Raw genomic sequence first — 18536 nt, 5'->3', positions numbered from 1 at the left:
TGAGCAACGAGAAAGACGGAACTGAAATTACATGTCAAACTTGACAAAAACCGATCAAGTAAGAGGAACTAGATAAAAAGTCAGCTGTGAAGTGAGTGAGTTTCTCCCTAATTCAGACGAATCCAGGGTTTAAGGTTCTCGAATGGTGTTTTATTGTGAAATCCATCACGTCTCGCAAGCACCATGTAACAAAAAGTTATGTTGCATCACCTGAAAATGCAGGCGCGTGCAGAGGGGGGTGCTTTGGGGGCTTGAGCACCTGCCCCTTTTGCTCCATGGCCCCAAGTGCCCTTTTGTTTTTGTTTTGTTTTTTTTCTTACACATGTACTACAATTATTACTATATTACTATTATTACTATTATTATTATTATTACTTTGCAAGAAAAACAACACAATAAGTCCTCCGGTCACATTGTTACCTTTGACCTTTTGCCCGTGACGCACGACGCACTTGCCTCTTGCGCGGTGAGATAAGGCGGCTAAGTGCGGAGCTCAAGCTAGCGACGTTCCAGATTACAAAACAGCTTTTGGTGAACTGAAAAAAATTATTTTTGGTGAAAACACTGGAGTCGGCTTGCTACTTGTCAGATAACGGGAAACGTTAAATGTTGTATCGTTTCTCCCTCAGCACGGAGTCGCGGTTTAAGCAGAAATGAAATATAACAAGACAGGTGTCTTAGAGAATATAAGTCTCTAAGTCCGCCTTTCTCTGAATAAACTGAGCGGGAGGAGACAGACAGGTGAGGAAAAGCTGTTCTTATCTATCGATCCAGTATTTTTATCATCAGACATTAGGCTGTTGTTGTGCTATGAGCTAGCTGCTAGCTAATGATTTTGCTAGCAAAGCAAGGTAACTAAATAGCTTCCCTGTATTGTTAATGACAGTAGTCATTCTTCAGTATTACTTATGCGATATGGATATATGTCCGATTTTCTAATTTTCTTTGGTGAATGATGTATTAGGTAAATGTATCTTGAAGGACAATTTAAATAAAAGTCCAACAAGGATATTCATTTAGAATTAAAATAACTCATCCTGAACTACCATGATAGATATAATGTATGTAATAATCAAACTGTTTCTGTCCAATAAAGCATGTCATTAATGAAGGGGCAAACATAAACTTTTATTTGCACACATCAGAAATCTTTGGTTTTGATTTTAGGCTCTCCCCAGACCTCATGTGAGAATCGCAAGCAAAACTTTGAATAGCAAGCAAAGATTTCTGACATGCGCAAATAAGTTTGTTTGTTTTGCAAATAATTTTTTTAAGTCATGAGATAAAAAATTGTGATTTCAGTTTAAAAAAAATTTTTTTGTTAAACTTTTTTTGTTGAAAAAAATGTCTTGATCACAATTTTATATTATTTAATTGAGGTTAGTATTTTAATTGAATAATTGTGAAACAAATTGAACTCCATAGGAGAGGTCTCATTTTCTCTGAAATTAATATTATTATGCTATGGACTGAAAAACATATTGGTTTAAACACAAGGGTAAAGAATTGGTAGTGTGGTTTATTATAGTGTTCTGATCATAATTCTTTGTTTTGCTTTTTTCAGTTCAAAGACGCCACGTAAAGAGAGACGTCAGAAACAAAAAAGAAAGTTGTTGACCAACTGGGTCAGCTGTACCAATCATTCACAGTGAGGTTATTAACATTCTTCAAGACATGACCAACAGAAAACTGTTGCTATGAACAAGAGAACAAAACAGCAAAAAATGCTTAAAAGTTTGAAATTTGTTTTTAAACAGTTAAAAGGCAAGAGACTGAAATAAATAAGACTTCACTCAACACAGAGAAGATGAGACAATGAGGAAAAAAAGAAAAGAGAAACTGACAAGAAAAAAAGAAGAGGAAAGATTGAAGAAAATGTACATAGAAAAGTACACCGTATGTAGGCCAATGCTGTACTTACAAAATACACTAAAACACAATTAGAGTAGTCTTTTCTCATAGTGACATGCATTAGTTACATTTTTGCTTTTGTTTTTTTCCTGCAGTTCCACGTTAAAGTTTGATGCAGCTCTGTTTTTCTGAATGAACCGTCTTCATCTCCACTGCAAGTACAGCAACCCAAGCAGATGTTCTTTGATTGTATGTCTCACAATTTTGTAATCTATCATTGTTAATTAAACTCTGAGAGCTGTGTGACTTTGTCAATATTCTGTCCTAAAATGTGATTTGATGTGCCCTTTTTTTTTTTTTTTGAGCACCTGCCCCTTTACTAGTCTCTGCACGGCCCTGTGAAAATGTATCTTTTTTTACACAATCTGATCTCATGGTGACATATTAACATGTACCCAGTTTCCGCATATCCCTTCCTCATGGGGCGGTACCGGCGTGGACACTGTCTCGGTTCCCGTTGGTCCACTTGGTGCCTGTCTCTCTCTTCATGAGGAAAGACGGAGACAAACTCACTCCATCTCAAAGCAGCTCAAAGGCACACTGGGGAAACACACAACTCCCACTCTGACCAGTTAACCTACCTAAAACTCAGCTTCAACTGAAACTGGGCAGTAGGAAGGCTGGCTTTACATCACACAAACACTGTTCCAAAGGGAACCATCACTTATATTAAGGGCAGAAATTAGAAACACTAAAGTAAGTTGCAAATTAACATGAGCAAAAATTACTGCTGGTAAAAATTACTGCTCATTGAGATCCCAACGTGATAATTAGCAATTAACAGATCAATAACCCACCGTCATCACAAATGCAGAAAGGTGTCAATGGAACAGGAATAACTCCTGCCAACTGCTGAACTATATTTTCCTAAAGATTCCTGTTTAACAAGGTGCCTCATAATTACTGCTCTGAATGTTGCAAAAAACACAGAAAGCCATTTACCAGTGAACTGTTTCCTCTGACCACCCTTGAGATGTTTCTACAGGTTAAATGGAGCCTCCTGTGGTAAACTCAGTTAACTGAATTTATTTGGAAAGGATCACATCCATCTGTGTAACGTCCCACAGTTGACCGTGCTGGTCAAAGGTCAAACACCAAGCATGAAATCAAAGGAATTGTCTGTAGACCTCGTTCACTGGATTGTCTTGAGGCAGAAATCCAGAGAAGAATCCAGAAACATCTCTGCTGCTCGGAGATCCCAGTGAGCTGAACAGTGGAGGAAGCCAGTAGTTCAAAGACGCCACGTAGAGAGACGTGGCGTCTCTCTTTACAGCAGCAGCTCTTTTCCAAGAGCTGCTGCCTTCTGAACGAAGCCATCAGCTCATAGCAGAAGGGCTTCAGTTCGGGAGGCCAAGAACCTGGCGGTCACTTTGCCAAAACTCCACTCTGTGCCCTCTGACCCCAACCCAGGGTTTCCCTTCATGTATTATAAGTCAGGCATGAAATATATTTCTTTGTGAACAAAGCATTATGTGTGGCATGAGCATTTACATGTGAATACATGTGTGTCTGTGCTGATAAAGTTTAAGAATGTGACCACCAGTTATTAGTGGGTCAGTGATTCAGTCCACGTCACAAAACACAAGTTTTTTTAATCTTATTTTTTGCGATAAGACAATGCATCACACAGTGTTATCGAATGCTTTCAGGCAGAGTTGCTGTGTGCTGCCATGCAGATAACAGAAAAACTCATCCCAAAAAGCTCAGGCAACCAAAAGTTTTTGTGGTGCTTTTTAAAAACTCAATAGACATCAAATGGAAGAGCCACATAAATTAATTCTCCCTATTGGTCCCTCAGTATCCATCAGAGATGCAGTAAAGGGGGTTTTGTCATGCAGGGCCGGGCCAAGGTTGTATGAAGCCTTGACCAGAATTTGATTTAGGGGCCCCTCAGCACCACTAACAGTATTTCATTATGGATTTAGAAAAAAACAGAAACTTTAATTGGCCAACCTTAAAAGCAATCAACAAATTATAGTTTAGCGAGATGTATTTGTTAAGAGCTCAAACTCAAAGCATCAGATTGTAGCTATGCCAGCTCCTTGAAATCTTACATTTAAATGTTAAGCAATTTAAAATCTGTGCTGAAACCATTGAATCAAATTTAACAGAATTAATATTCTTCAATGTTAAATCTCTAAATCTGTGCTAAATTATTAATATTAATGGGCCCGTGAAGGACTGGGGATCAAATATCCTGCCTAGAATGTAGTCTTCTGAATCTACACGTCAGCTGGTTAGTTCATTTATGGGCCAGTTGTAAATGTGATCAAATGCATAACATTGGGGTTTTTTTTAGATTCACCAACTGCTGATTTAATTTTGATTTAAAAGAAGCACAAATAATTGACATTTATTTTAGTTTTGTTTTTGATTTGTTGTTTTTAAGTCAATTGGTAGCACTGTTGCCTTGCAGCAATAAGGTCCTGCATTCGATTCCCAGTCTAAGGTCTTTCCGCATGTTCTCCCTGTGCATGTGTGGGTTCTCTCCAGGTTCCTACCACAGTCCAAAAACATGACAGTCAGGTTAATTGGCCACTCCAAATTCTCCCTAGGTGTGAGTGTTTGTGTGTATTGTTGTTTGTCCCGTTTGTCTCTGTGTTGCCCTATGACAGATAGGCAACCCATCCAGATTGACTAGCCTCTCGCCCAAAACGTTCGCTGGAGATAGGCACCAGCACTCCTCCCGACCCCACTAGGGACAAGGGTGTACAGAAAATGGATGGATGTTTTTAGTCAGTGTTTTCCAGTGACATAATTACCAATTACTATATTTACATTTCCTGTAAACATCTCTTAATACATGAACAAGTTTTCAGGAGGACACCCAGAAAACTTGCTAACCCCTTATGAGAGACAGCAAGTAGCTAAATTAAACTCGTCATATCCACAAACAGCAGAGCCGGAAGAAATAAAACAAAAGCATTGAATACTGACAAACTTGTCTTCATTGTTGACATTATGAAAAACACACAATCATTTATAGTTATCCAATCATATTTAAAAACTCATGACAAACCTGAAGGTGCTGTGAAAGGTCTGCTACACACGCTAAATCAATAAACATGCTAAACTACTGAACAGGAAGAACAATCTAACAAGCTAGAAACAAGTCAAATATCCTGCCTAGAATGTAGTCTTCTGAATCTACACGTCAGCTGGTCATCTGTCAGATTGGTTAGACAGATCAACTAGTCACATTTGTGCCGATTGTTCTTCAGTGTAGCATAACAGACCCCACACACATCTACCCAAAACTTTTCACACAAATTGTCATTTCAAACAAATGTGGTGTAAAAATTGCATCAAAAAACTGTGTATCTTAATAAATTTCACAAGTCATAAAAGAAAATATATAGGTATGAAAAGCATTTCTGTTGGTTTGTGCAGTCATGCAGTATAAAGTGTGATATAAGTCAAACAGTTCAGTAGTCTCCGTGAAGGCTGGTACTGACCAACATGGCAGACAGTCTGCATTAAGCAATACAATAAAAACAAGGCTGGTAATGAATAAAACAGAATTCCAAAGGCCCATCTCCTAAACTAAAACACTGTTCTGAAATGTCTCCAACATATGGCTTTAATAACCTCAGCGAGTGGAGGTGATATTTGATGATCATCTCCCATCAAATATCCACACTAAAGCATTTATTACTTCTCTTATTTTCATATATATATATACACACACACACATACTGTGTGGTAGGGTTGGGGTTTGCTGTGTTTACAGAGGCTTGTAGCAGGCAGCTGGTTGCCAGATCCTCAGATCCACTAGAATCTGGTTCAGCTTCTTCATCCACAGATTTCTCTCGTCCTTGGTGTCAGCACTCAACCAGTTTCTGAAAAGGAAACTGGAATCAGTCAGCCAGACATGTTGAGGAAGGAACCAGGTACCTGGGGACGCCAGACTGACAGGAACGTACTTGGTAACACACATGGCGTCCATGCACTGACTGACTAGCGTCTCCCTGTCGTCCTCTCTCTGGGGTCTAACTGTGATGAGCTCGAATGTGTTTGGTCTGGCACAGAACTCTCGGTTAGCTGGCTCTACCTTCTTACTGGTGCAGTTGGCCAGGTTGATGCGACCAATAGGATTCTGGCAGGAGGAGAACAAACCATCAGCACTTTCTGATAGGGAAGCACAATCAACATTTTTACTCCTGATAATGATACAGATATCTGAAGTTTAGAATTGGCCCATATCAATACAATACACAAAAACAGTCATGAATTATGTCTGACTTAAAATGTTTTTTGCTCCCCCACCTAAAGACACATATAATGCATTTGTAATGAATTACAAATGCATTTAATAACTTTGCACCGATCCTGTACACTTAATACACCAATAGCTTCACAAGCTTGATCAAACATGTAAAAACATCTTTAATTTGTATCTCAGTGCAATTAGGATGATGACAGCCAATGTAAATAATAAAATGAAACTGTCTGTGACAAAATTCCCATTGTTTTAGAGACCTCAACTACAATTTTTTTCCAATGTCAGGACTGACACAGATATTAAAATATTAGCCCCCCACAGCTCCTAGTGATCAATAAATTTATATCTCTATTGATCGATGCATCGCTTTCTGATGCTGTTTTTCATAAAAGCAGGAAGTTATGCAGGGTGATACCTTTCGCTTCTCGTCATCAGGATAGGTCCAGTAAGAGATGCAGTATCCTGACAGAACACACCATCTTCTGTGCCATGCTCCAAATCCACTTACATCTTCAAACATGGTCTGCAGAAACAATGACCCGCTGTGATCAGAACAGGTAGACCTGATGGGTTTCCACTTAGCTGTGCTACTCACTAAGAAGCCTCTCTCCTCCACCATGGAGCAGCCCACTTCACACTGCATCTGGAGGTGGATGTGGCCCTCCAGAGGGCACAGGAACGGCACCTTCAAAACGGGGACAAGCCCAGACGTCAGTCAGCTTAGAAAGGCTGCATGGCTGGAAGTGGTCACATAAACAAGTATGTGACAGTGAGTTGGGTAAAGTATTTCAACTATATAACCCAGTAAATGTTTTATTGAAATTCCTTTGTGCATATTTCCACTGTCGGGTACAAAACCAGGCACTTCATTTAAATGCAACTAACTGATACAGTACTAGTGCGTAGGTTGAAGTCAATCACCCAATAGCACACCGCTGATCCATCTCAGGAAGAGGAAATAAACCGGTAAGTGGAAGCCAGGCCCTTTTGATTCCAGAATTATAGCAACACCGCAGGATAGAATCCTGAACAATTCAACCTTTAATCCACAAACAAAAAACCCCCAAAATAAGCTGGTTACACACAAGTTAAAAATAAAAAGGTCTGTCAAGATTGAACTGGGAGATGACTGAAGCAACATTGCAAACTTTAACCAGTTAGAAATCTTTAGAATCGTCCCAACACAGACCACCTGTTTTGGGCTGGATGTAAAAAGTACCACTTTACAAATTTTCTAGATTATTTTCTTCCATTTTTTTTTGTTCTTGGTATATGCATATAGGAACATTTATCTTGACTGTAGTGACATTTTATTTATAGAAACTGCAAATAAACAGTTCTTCAGAGTGTGATACAAGGGGACTGCTCTTGTTGAACCTGGACAAACTTACAGGAGAGCAGCTCCTTTTTAAAATCTAACAGTAAAACAAAACAGTGCACTACACTACACTAAATGCAAGTTATTTTAAAGCAAAGTTTGAAAAGCCTAGGACCTTTTTTTGTGTGAATTTCCAACAATAGCCATCTTTATGCTTTTTTGGCATTCAGATATGGTTCAAAACCACTTGTCGTTTTAGAACCTCAGGTTCAGTTCAAACACAATCTAAAGTCTAAAGACCACAAAGTGGCCTTCTCTGATTTTTAAAGTGTTGGGTATAATGTTAAAACAAAAAACACCCTTAAATGACAAAATCCAATTCTACACTTTAAGTGTGGGAAAATACTAGTCTTGTTTCTTGTAACACTGACATGTGTATGAAGGTATAAAAAAAAAAAATCCCACACATACGAGTACTGCAATGGGAACTGGAGATGGATCCTGGAGTGGAAATGTTAGTGCTGGAGTCCGAAAAGAACCTTTACTGCGCTCTCCCACCCATCCTGATACACCAACCTCCAAAAGCAAGAAGGAGGAACCTTGTTTCTGAACAGTAACAGTTTCCTCTTACTTTTTTCATATCTGATCTAGAAGAAACAAATTGTTCCCTCTTCTTGTGCTCGTCAACACACGCACAGGAAGAGAGAACATATGCAAACAGGCTCTGTGGGAAGCCTGGGCTCAAGCAGGAAGTTTAGAGAATTTAATGCAAAATAAAACTGTTCATAATCATACTAAAGCAGGGCAATAAAGCAATCAATTAAATTTTTGGTTTTCAAAATTTAATTTTGGAAACTTGATATTTTGCCCCACCAATGTGTTCCTTGTGTTTACATAGTGTGTTGTCAGCCCACCGAGGCCCCCTCATCTTGTTTAAGAAGCCTGTCTTAAAGCTTCTGTTTATTTGGACTTTGAATCCAGGTCCACTCCAGGATGGGATATTAAGACCAGGCTAAAATCTATTATCTAATATAAATCTAATATATTCTATTAATTTTTTATTACAAGAATAAAATTGTTACTAGAATACAGCAGTTGTAATATGAGAATTAAGATGTAATATTACCAGAGTAATTTTATGACAACTACTACACAGAAATAAATGAAAATGAGGAACTTTGGGCATCTTGTGAAGTTACATTTTGGTATCGGTTTTTACAGATGAGGAAATGCATCAGCATTAAACTTATTAAAGCAAACTTTTTTCTTATAATTTCAAGACATTTTTTCTGCTAATATTGCATATTTATTTTATTTATATTGCCACTATATTCTCGGAAACTAAGAATTCTTGTAACCCGTCATTAACACGCCATCATACAACTAACAGAAGGCCACTCTGAATATATGTCAAATTTCTTTGAGAAAAAAATAGCAAGATTTTTTTATTTTAAAGATCCGGCATGAAAAAAAAAAAAAAAGGAGATTTTATTTTCAAGCCACATTGCCCAACCTCACTTAACGCATGAGAAAGGTGTGAGCAGATGTCTCCATACCTTCTCCAGAGGAAACATGTTTTTCCCGATGGAGGACAAAGTCAGAGTGTGAGACCCGACCAGCACAAAGCTACTGGTGCGTACAGCATTGGGACCGCCAGGACTCGCCACCACTAGACATAAAGAAGCTTTCATTATCTGAGTCGATGATTACTGACCAATTGTTTTGCTTCTGTCATACACCACTATACATACCTGGCGTCTGGGCGCTTTTCTGCAAGAAAATAAAGCATTGATCAGTTAAATGCAGATAAATGATGACAGTTTTACCTGCGAAGCATCTGAGGGAGAAGGAGGACTAAACTCACAGTGATGGCCAGGAATCTCTTTGGAGTGATGGCCTGGAATCAGAGGAAGAAACATTGGTTAGGATTTGAAAGCCACTCAGTTAATGTAGATTAGAATGTTTCACTCCAGTGTGACCACCTGAGGTTGAATAGTAACAAAGTGTCCATTCCAACTAGGCCTGTCACGATAAATTTTACTGGACAATAAATTGTCCCTGAAGTTATTGCGATTAATGATATTGTTGCTTTGAGACCGTTTTATAGCAATACAATGGGAAATATAAAATAATGCAAGAAGACATTCTAAAAGATTAATGAACATTTAAGACAGGGAATGGAAAACATTTTAAATATCCAAAATAAACAAAAATAAATAAATAAAACAAATTATGATTAAATGATTTCTACCTTTGTTTTGTTGGGTTTCTTCTTCTTCTCACTGCAGATCTCACGTTTTTGTACCTGAAGGAATACATGGTCAATCCCTTAGCAATCAATATGCAATATGGAAGTTTCATAAAATGACACGTACCAAAAAGTAGACTTCCAAGTTTATTTTGAAGTCACTGGAGACATCAGACCTGAAGATGCCCAAAGAGAAGGAAATGTGATTAAAACAAGAAGGGTTACCTTTATGATCCTCCTACAGAAACCATCAGTGGGACTGACAGGGTGAACTTGGTGGGGAAAGAGAGTGTGTCTCCACTCAGGCCGCGGTGAGTGCTGGCTAACGGAGTGGCCACCATGTTTTCAGCTCCAGAGCGAATCATGATGAAAAATGAATGTTTAGTTGAGTCTGGCAGGGGAAACAAAAAGCAGTGAAACTTTTAAACATCACAATAATCTACATAAAAGGCAGAGCGAGTGAGCAGATGAAACACTGCATTCTTACCAGGTTTGTTAGCAGTGGAACAAACAAAGTCTGCCTTAAGGGGAAGGCGGAGTTCCTGCAGGGTGATGGAGCCCTTGGAGGCGGAAACGGCAACTGGTTCTGGAGGACAAATTTTCTTCTGCCCTGCTGATTCTCCTTTCAGACGGTCCAGCTCTGTCTTCAAGGCTTCTCTTTTCTCCACTTTGAAAGTCAGAGGAAGGAAGAAAATCAGGGTTATCTTAAGAGGACTAAGTGATGATGACAGCTTTCACTTTCAGGTTACCCATTTGATCTTTAACTAAAAGTATAAAGTGAAATGACATGACTGTCAGAGTGAAGGCAAACTGACTTGCTAGGAGCAGCAGCCTCTCGGCCTCAGCCTCCACTTGCGAGCCTTTGCCATGCTCTTCATCAGTGCAGCAGTTGAGGGCCTGGCTGGCCTGATGGATCACAGTCTGCTGCAAGTTCACCTCACTTGTCAACATCTAGACAACAAAAAACAGCTCTAAGCAAACAGGACTTCATCCTGGTGGAAATACTGGGTTGTTCAGTATTTAAGAGAAGAACTCCCTGATTTAAGAAGATTCAAGAATCTGCAGACTTGACTGTTTAAAACATTTAAAGTGTAACTAACCCCATATCAACTTTGTTGCTGATAAATGAAGTGGGCTATTTAAGCTTCCATCTTTTGATTTCTGAGCAAATTGTGACATTTTCATGCAAATCACAGAGGGATGAGGTTATTCTCTCTCTCAGGGGCTAGTTAAACTTTAATTAATATATATTGTAGGTAGAATGACTCTGTCTGGGTACCTTCATCCTTTGCTTCATGCTGAAGAGACTTGCTGCTCTGGGCTCCTCTGCTCTCTTAGAAACATCTTCCTTTCTCACAATAACCTGCTTCACTGCAGGTCTCTCTGGTTCCTTCACTCGAATGGATCTATATGCATCAATGCTACACACACATACAGCACATATACATACAGCTCCCAGATTTAGTTTAAGGCTCCCCTTCCCCCAGTCTGCTAATAATTGGGGTAAGCTCTACCTATAAGGCAGCCTGTGGTCTTCGTCTGACTCATCGCTCCGTACCACGGTGGTTTTCTGGAACTTCTCAGGACTGCAGCTGCTCTCTGGGGTGTTGCTCTTCACCAAGGAGCTGGCTGGAGTTGATATCTGGAGGCAGCAGAGGGAGACAGTAAGCACCTTCCATCAGCTGGTGGCATCAGAGAACTGCAGCATCATTCTCACCATGAGTCTTCTGTCTGGGCTCTTCACTACAGCAGCTACAGTCTCTGCCAGAGGGGCCAGCAGGGACATGGAGGAGATATTTAAAGAATCTTCCTCTTCTTCTTGATCCTCACTCTGCTCCAGAACTCCATCAAACAGCTCACTAATAATAGCTGAGTTGATGGAATGGTCCACATTCATCTCACTCTCCTTGCCCACCTTCCCCTCCTCACTTGGCTTCTCTCCGGTCTGGCTGACCCCCCTCATGGGGCTGGAGGTCGAGACTGGAGGAGTCAGTGTGATTCCAGTTTGCACTGTTAAATGAAACGTGTTCTATTTCAAACCAAACTTCAAAAATAGTTCAGTTTTTTTTTTAAGTGTAGTTATTTTAACTAGTTCTATTTGGATTCCTAGCATCTTGAATTTGTTGAAATGAAGAATGTAATCATGGTGGAGCCAAAAGAAAAGCCAATTACATGCCAAAATAATTCCAACTGCAACAACTCTTCACATTTACATCAGCAACACATTTTTACAATAGTAGGTAAAATAAGTTACAACTACGACTATCCAGGTTTAAATATAACCGTCATTAATCATTTCCTGCTGGTGAAATTGTCACCAGCAGGAAGATGATTATGAGATGAAAGGAAAGGGTAAACAGAATGATGTCAGATAACATCAAGACACAGGCTCAGTCAGCACCTGGAGGATGACTCTGGCTGGGTATCGTCATTTCCTCACTAAATGGTGTGGTGGGTTCATCCTGTGGGTCACTTGAGGAAACTTTCTTCTGGGTAGGTTTGACAAGTTGATCCTGCAGAGCACATCATCTGTTAAAGTCCATCAATGTTCGTAGAAAGATGGAACTTTAATAATCATGTTATAGCCTAAATGCTTTTCCAGAGATTTGAAGGACAACAACGACTAGAATAAACTAAAACTTAGACATTTTATGCTAACAAATAATTCACCAAATAAATAAATGAAAACTTGTAGTAAATGCTGTCAGATTTGGACAGTTGGGGACCAACAGAGTATGTGTGCATCTGAAGCTAACCTGGTTGCCAGTGTGTGTCTCGTCTGCCTGTTTATCCTTGTTTTCCCACACAGTTTTTTCCCCTTTCTGGAATCGGTTACGGATCTGGGCCAGCTCAGACTCCCGCTCCTGTAAGCAAGTGGATTCTTTTTTTTCAATGACGATTTCTCCTTGTTATTGATCACGTTACAACATAACACTTACCATCTTCTGCCTCTGAGTGAGTTCAGCAGTGGCTGTGTGTGCAGCCTGGGCGGCTTGGAGCCTCTCCTGAGCCAGCTTGGTGTTTGGTGTGACTGATGCAGTACTGGGAGCAGACCTGCCTGGAGTGGGAGCTCTGGGCAGAGCGCCCTTCTCTTTATGCTGCTGACATCGCTCTCCAAAACGCTCCAGAACTGATTTTACACCTGTTTGGATATAGATGCACCGTTCTGATACTGATTTATTTATTCTTTTTTATTTTTGCTCGACATATTTAGTATGGATTAAAATATTGAGAAAGAAACCCCACAACATACAACTACGACAGCACGCACTAAATTCCCCGTAGCACTAATTGGCCAACCAATGTCACGTGCTCCTCTGCAGCAAGTGATGGCCAAGTGGGACGCATCATCACGACTTTACAAAAGTGTGTCTTTACCTCCGCGGCAGAGGCTCCGCCGAACCCCTGGGATTCGATCAAACCCAGGTTAAGAACCACTGAACTAGTTTCATTGGAAAAGTTATATTTGTAGTTCAGTATATTTATGTCTTCTGTTTAAGTTTTTTTTTTTTAATCGGTATTAGCTGATACTAAACCTCAGCCAATCATGAGGTTTAGTGGATTGGTCTATCTCTAATTTGGAGTACAGAATATCAAGAGAAGATGGAACTTCTTAGTTTTGATGCATTTGACAAATATTTTTAAAAGTCTGATTTTTCAATTTTTCACCACCTAAACACCAGTTAAAGCTGATTTAAACTTGAACTAGAAGATTTGGACCTCTGATTTGGTCCAAATCAGAGGTTTGATTTGGACTCCTAATGATTTGGACTCCAAATCATTAGGATTTGGACTCCTAATGATTTGGACTCCAAATCATTAGGATTTGGACTCCTAATGATTTGGACTCCTAATGAGTTTGACTCGCCTGGACCTCCAGCAGAGATGGGTTCCATGGTGGCTCTATCTTGGTGAGCTGGCCTTAGGAGGCTGGCAGTGTGGCCACGGGTTCTGGGGAACAGCTGAGTCTTTAGTGGACTCTTAGGAGCTGATGTTGCTTCAGAGGATGTTGCCTTATGTGGACTGGGTGGGAGTGCTGCTTCCTGCTTGGGGTTCTTCAGGGGACTCTGCATAGTCTGAACGACTGTTTTAGATGCAGAAACTTCAGCCTTTTGAGGGCTTGGAAGAATCATTTGCCTGGACTTCACAGCAGATTGCAAAATATCCTGGAAAAAAAACAAAAAAAACCCCCACTAATGTTAAATTTCTTTAGAGAACAGTTGTGACCAAATATCAGGAATACAAGACAATCGATTTTATTAATTAATTGGATCTTTTCTTGACTTTTTTTTTTTTTTTGAAAACTGGAACTTTTCACCAATGCACTCTATGGGTCTCTTTAGTCCTACCCATGTCCCCATCTTATTTTACAACTTGTATTACTTTGGGCTCTGAACATCCAGAAAGGATATTGAAATAGAATTAAATTATTGAAAATATTTTCCATCATTTGTAGTTTTTTTTATAAGAAAGGAGAAAAATTAAATGAGATTTTGTATGAAAAGAAATAATATAAAAAACAGTCTAGTCTTTTGGAGATGACATATTGTCCAGCTACTGGTGGTAATTGGTAATATGAGATGTTTTAAAAAAAACAACAAAAAAAAAAAAAAAAACTGACACTCATGAGTCATTTTAAAATCAGTCAAACTCTTTTTCCACTGAAGCTTCAACCTCTCCTCTGGTTTTAATGAGAAGTTGGGTAGAATCAGCTGAACAGAGAGGACTGAAAGCTTCAGAAAAAACTGATCCGTTTTTTCTGAAGAGAGATTGGTGCATCTCTACTTAAAATATATGAAGTAAAGCAGCACAGCTTCAGTTTTCAAGTTCACTGTGGAGACATGAAGGTGCAGCTACCTGGTTGATGCTGCAGGCAGACTTGTTGGCTGCTGCAGCTGAATTGCTCATAGTTGCAGTTTGCTTAGAGCCAGCAGCAGCAGCTACTTTGACAGCAGGTCTGTGAACAGAGCCAGATCCAGGATTCCCTTTGGGAATCTGGGCATGGATGAGGTCATCCTCCCAGGACTCGATGGTGGCAGCCAGGTTGGCCAATCGGCCTCTCCGCCGAACAGGAGCTTCTGAAGGAGGAAGACTGACAGGCAGCTGGACTTCTACTGGTCTCTTTGACAAGTTTGGAGGGGTGCTGTCTGGCACTGTGTCAGAAGAGTCTGGAGGAAAAGCAGCGAGGTCAGATGAATTCCAGATTTAGAGCCTGCCATTAATGTGACTGATCTCAGCCAAAGGTGTTTACCATCATCCTCATCCCAGCACTTCCTCTGCTGTGCCAGCCTTTGCAGGCGTGACTTCATGCCAGCAGCAGAGGGAGCCGGGTCTTCCACCTGGTCCGGTTTGTTCCTCTCTTGGGCAGCACCAGGGGACTCTGTTGGTGCTTCATTTGTGCTTGGAGAGTCAGAACCAGGAGTGACGGCCATGTTCTCTGGCTGTGCTGCTTTCAGCTCCTTAGGCTGACTCTGAACAGGCCGAGTTGAACTCTGCTCAAGAGAGGAGGACGAGCGAATACTGGCTAGACCCACCGGGGTTTTCTTGCCCATCAGAGGGTCTGGTGGTTCGGGGCCCCCAGCTTGGGTCAACACTGGCACCTGGTTCTCCTCATCCAGTGCCAACTGGGTTTCCTCTGAGCACCTGCGCTTGGAAGGGGAGGGCTTGGAGGATATCTGTGGAACTAGAAAGGGATTACAAGGAAATTTCAAACACCTTACACAACTCCAATGGCAATCTTAACAAAAGGACTGACCTTTATCAAAAGTAGAATCAGTGATGGTGTTATTTGATTCAGTTAGAGGCTCCCTCGGCCTTTTGACCATCTGTCTGTTAGCTGCATTGGGACGCTCTGCTAGCTTCCTCTGCAGATTTTCCCTACGGGCCCGAGTACGCTCCAAAAGTTTCTGGTTTGACCAAAAGAATCAGAAAATCAGACATGCAGTATCCAGACCAGAAAAGCATGGCCCACATGATGTCAAAACGTTTCCTTTGTGAATTGGATCAAGAGAACTACACAGAACAGTTTTTGGTGGGAATAAAAAAAATTGTCAGACAATTAAAACACAAACAATTCATCCACAACAAACTCAAAGGTATAATAAACAGTCATTAAACGACTTGACAGCCTAATTCACTTCTATTTCATTTCCCAAAATATGGTTGGCAATAATAAGCATATTTTGGGGTTGAGATCCAGATTGTGATTTCTCACTTACACACAATCAATAAAACTAAACACATCTCTCTTTCCTTTTGCCAAGTCTTTCACAAACTGATTTACTGTACTGAGCAAGTCCTAACACATTCCTGAGTGTGCTGCAGGCCACCACAGCTTCCCCAAGCCAACAGCCCAGTGTGGAAAATCTGAGGTCACATTCTTCAGGAATGAGCCACGCCTGGTTATGCTTAACTGTACAGGCCAGTTTATAGGACGCACAAGAAGAAGAAATATGCTTTGTTTTGGGTAACGCGCCAACTGTCCAAGTTTAGATAGCAACATATCAGAAGGGAAAGACTGTACCTCAAAATATTCGAAGATGTCTCTTTAGCTTAATGTTCCATGACTGTTGTTTCTGTTTTTGAGCTCAATAAATGAACTGAAGCTTCCAATCGCTAAACTAATGAAAACTAACTATATTTTGCATTACTTATTCAGACCGGTTCCAGACAAAGAAACTGCAATTGACGCTTTCCCAGAAAGGAACGAACCAGAAAGGATCCGGTTACACTAGTAACACAGCTGCGGGTTAAGTTCGCATTAGCAGGTAACGTTAACACTCATACTACCCAAAATAGTCTTGCGACAGCTAGCTCTGACATGAAATTTCTCAACTCACCTCAGTAAATGGGTCCATTTCAGATAGTTTGCAATCACTTTAGTATTTACAAAACAGAGTGTTACCAGTTCTATACGCGACTTGTGTGTAAAGAATAACCTAACAAACCAAAACGATAAGTGCTCAGAGTTATTCTCTGCTCGGTTGCTCTTCCTTGACAAACGGCTTCTGTTCAAATTTGAATTTCAGCGCTGACTCCACGGCGCATACTCCAAAACTTAAAAGGAGCGCCAGAGGACCAATCAGATATCATGGGCTGGACATCAGGCTTTGATCAGCCAATCACAACTTGTTCGTTGTAAAGAGTAACTATCAACCAGTCCTATATTTATGACGAGTCAATTGCATATACAGTGAATCCTCACTATAGCGCAGTTCACTTTTGACGGTCTCGCTGCTTCGCAGATTTTTTGAGCAGTTTTTTTCCCCACAGTGCATTTTGTTCTCCATTCTGATTGGCTAAACAGTCTCTCCGTTTCTTCTCTACCTGTGTGGAAATAACGTCGTGGTTTAATATGTACACAGATAAAACAGCTTGCCAAATTTAAGTTTGCGAATTCTCTTGCAATTTCAATTTTCTCTAAAACCCATAATGTCGACAAAACGTTCCGCATCAATCCAATGACTCGGGTCGGTCCCGCCCCACTGCGACTCGGGCCGCTATACTATATATATATATATATATATATATATATATATATATATATATATATATATATATATATATATAATATATATATATATATATATATATGTATATATATATATATGTATATATATATGTATGTATATATATATATATATATATATATGTATATGTATGTATATATATACATATATATATATATATGTATATATATATATGTATATATATGTATATATGTATATGTATGTATATATATATCACATCTGGTGTTTTGATCAGTAGCTTATTTATAGAAAACTCCTTTACTTTATGAGTTATTTCCTGTATGGTTATTTTAACTTTTACTTCTGTAAAAACATTTTAAAGTAACATCTACAGAGTTAGAGGAGGAGTTCTGGGGACTCTGGATTCCTGAATATAAATAATAATCTATGACTGATACTCTATAATCATAATAATGGTAGTTTATCATTATGATAAACTATGACTGATGACTGCATTTTCTAATAATGCTCAGTAGAAAATGACCTTGTTTCATGGAGTAAGACACAGGACCATGCTGCTGTCCCACCTGTTCGGTTGATCTTACCGAGCAGCAGGATCACCGTCAGTCCTCCCGTCCTCAGGAAGTCCAACATGAACACAATTCGCGGTTCTGGATGGCTCTCTTTGGTTTTGGGTGACCGAGAGAAACATTTTGATCTGCCGTGTTTCTGGCGTCCAGAAGGGACGTGTCACTTCTGTGGGAAGTGACATTAGATATCATTATATTTCAAGTTCTTGTTCAGGCATCAGATAATATCAGGTGACGCAGGAGATGCTCAGTAATATCAACAGAAGGAAATGTTGAAGTTGAAGGCATCACTCTGTTGATCAGATTAACATTCAGACGTTCATCCTTCCAGACATGAGGACTCCGTCTGTCTGCGTGGCGGTTGGTGAGTCCCACACTGCACACATTCATCATCACCTTGTAGAATGGGTCGGAGGGGTTCTGATAATAAAATGTTTCTGCTGATTTGGATAAATTTCTCCTTTTTGTTCTTGTTTTGTTTGTTTGATCTTTTATTGTTTTCTTTCTTACATTTGATCAGTTTTTTTGTTCATTTATCTGAAACTTGTTGCAGTTGTAGTTTTCAGCCAGAAATAAAAATGATTGAACTCTGGCTCTGAAATTAAAGTCAGAGTCTGAGTCCTTCATCATTGGTCCGGTCCAGACTCGGTCTGCTCTTCTGAGTCCCAATGTGGACCAGAGATCATGAGGTGAAAGAGGCTCTGTCTCTGTCCAGTAGGAGGCAGCAGAGCTCCAGGTAGGAACCGCCTCTGGAGGAACCATCTGCAGAAAGATTAGG

General features: G+C 40.0%; 1 protein-coding gene and 1 long non-coding RNA gene across 3 annotated transcripts; one reads left to right on the top strand and one right to left on the bottom strand.

Annotated features, from left to right (window-relative positions):
• The first annotated feature begins 437 nt into the window (after positions 1-437).
• On the top strand, positions 438-2157 carry LOC129352783 (uncharacterized). 2 transcript variants are annotated; one of them, XR_008604937.1, is made up of 4 exons: positions 439-741; positions 1565-1648; positions 1758-1896; positions 2007-2157. It is a non-coding gene; the product is annotated as an uncharacterized LOC129352783 (long non-coding RNA). The 2 variants fall into 2 exon arrangements; XR_008604936.1 differs by having other exon boundaries at positions 438-741; positions 1565-1896.
• A 2684-nt stretch (positions 2158-4841) lies between these two features.
• Positions 4842-16713, bottom strand: anln (anillin, actin binding protein). Its single transcript, XM_055021916.1, has 23 exons — positions 16539-16713; positions 15455-15605; positions 14951-15382; positions 14557-14867; positions 13568-13865; positions 12639-12841; positions 12456-12563; positions 12101-12212; positions 11417-11709; positions 11214-11341; positions 10979-11120; positions 10515-10650; positions 10187-10366; positions 9964-10090; positions 9827-9875; positions 9703-9756; positions 9316-9348; positions 9203-9221; positions 9008-9120; positions 6729-6818; positions 6549-6656; positions 5835-6007; positions 4842-5750 (listed from the first exon to the last, which is right to left on the bottom strand). Exons 1-23 carry the CDS (start codon positions 16554-16556, stop codon positions 5636-5638), a joined length of 3393 nt encoding a protein of 1130 aa, XP_054877891.1. The 5' UTR covers positions 16557-16713; the 3' UTR covers positions 4842-5635.
• Between the last annotated feature and the right edge of the window lie 1823 nt (positions 16714-18536).

Source organism: Poeciliopsis prolifica, unplaced genomic scaffold (assembly GCF_027474105.1).
Source record: "Poeciliopsis prolifica strain line A6 unplaced genomic scaffold, Auburn_PproV2 SCAFFOLD080, whole genome shotgun sequence".
NCBI classification, from domain to species: Eukaryota; Metazoa; Chordata; class Actinopteri; order Cyprinodontiformes; family Poeciliidae; genus Poeciliopsis; species Poeciliopsis prolifica.
The sequence above is the reverse complement of the archived record's forward strand: the minus strand, read 5'-3'. Positions and strand labels throughout refer to the sequence as shown.

Bases quoted from the DNA above. Each gene is read 5' to 3' on its own strand.
- anln (XM_055021916.1), bottom strand. The intron at 12,842-13,567 runs GCGAGTCAAACT...ATATCCAAACAG, and splicing joins CATCTCTGCTGGAGGTCCAG to GTGTAAAATCAGTTCTGGAG. The intron at 6,819-9,007 runs GTATGGAGACAT...CCCGTTTTGAAG, and splicing joins ACATGTTTCCTCTGGAGAAG to GTGCCGTTCCTGTGCCCTCT.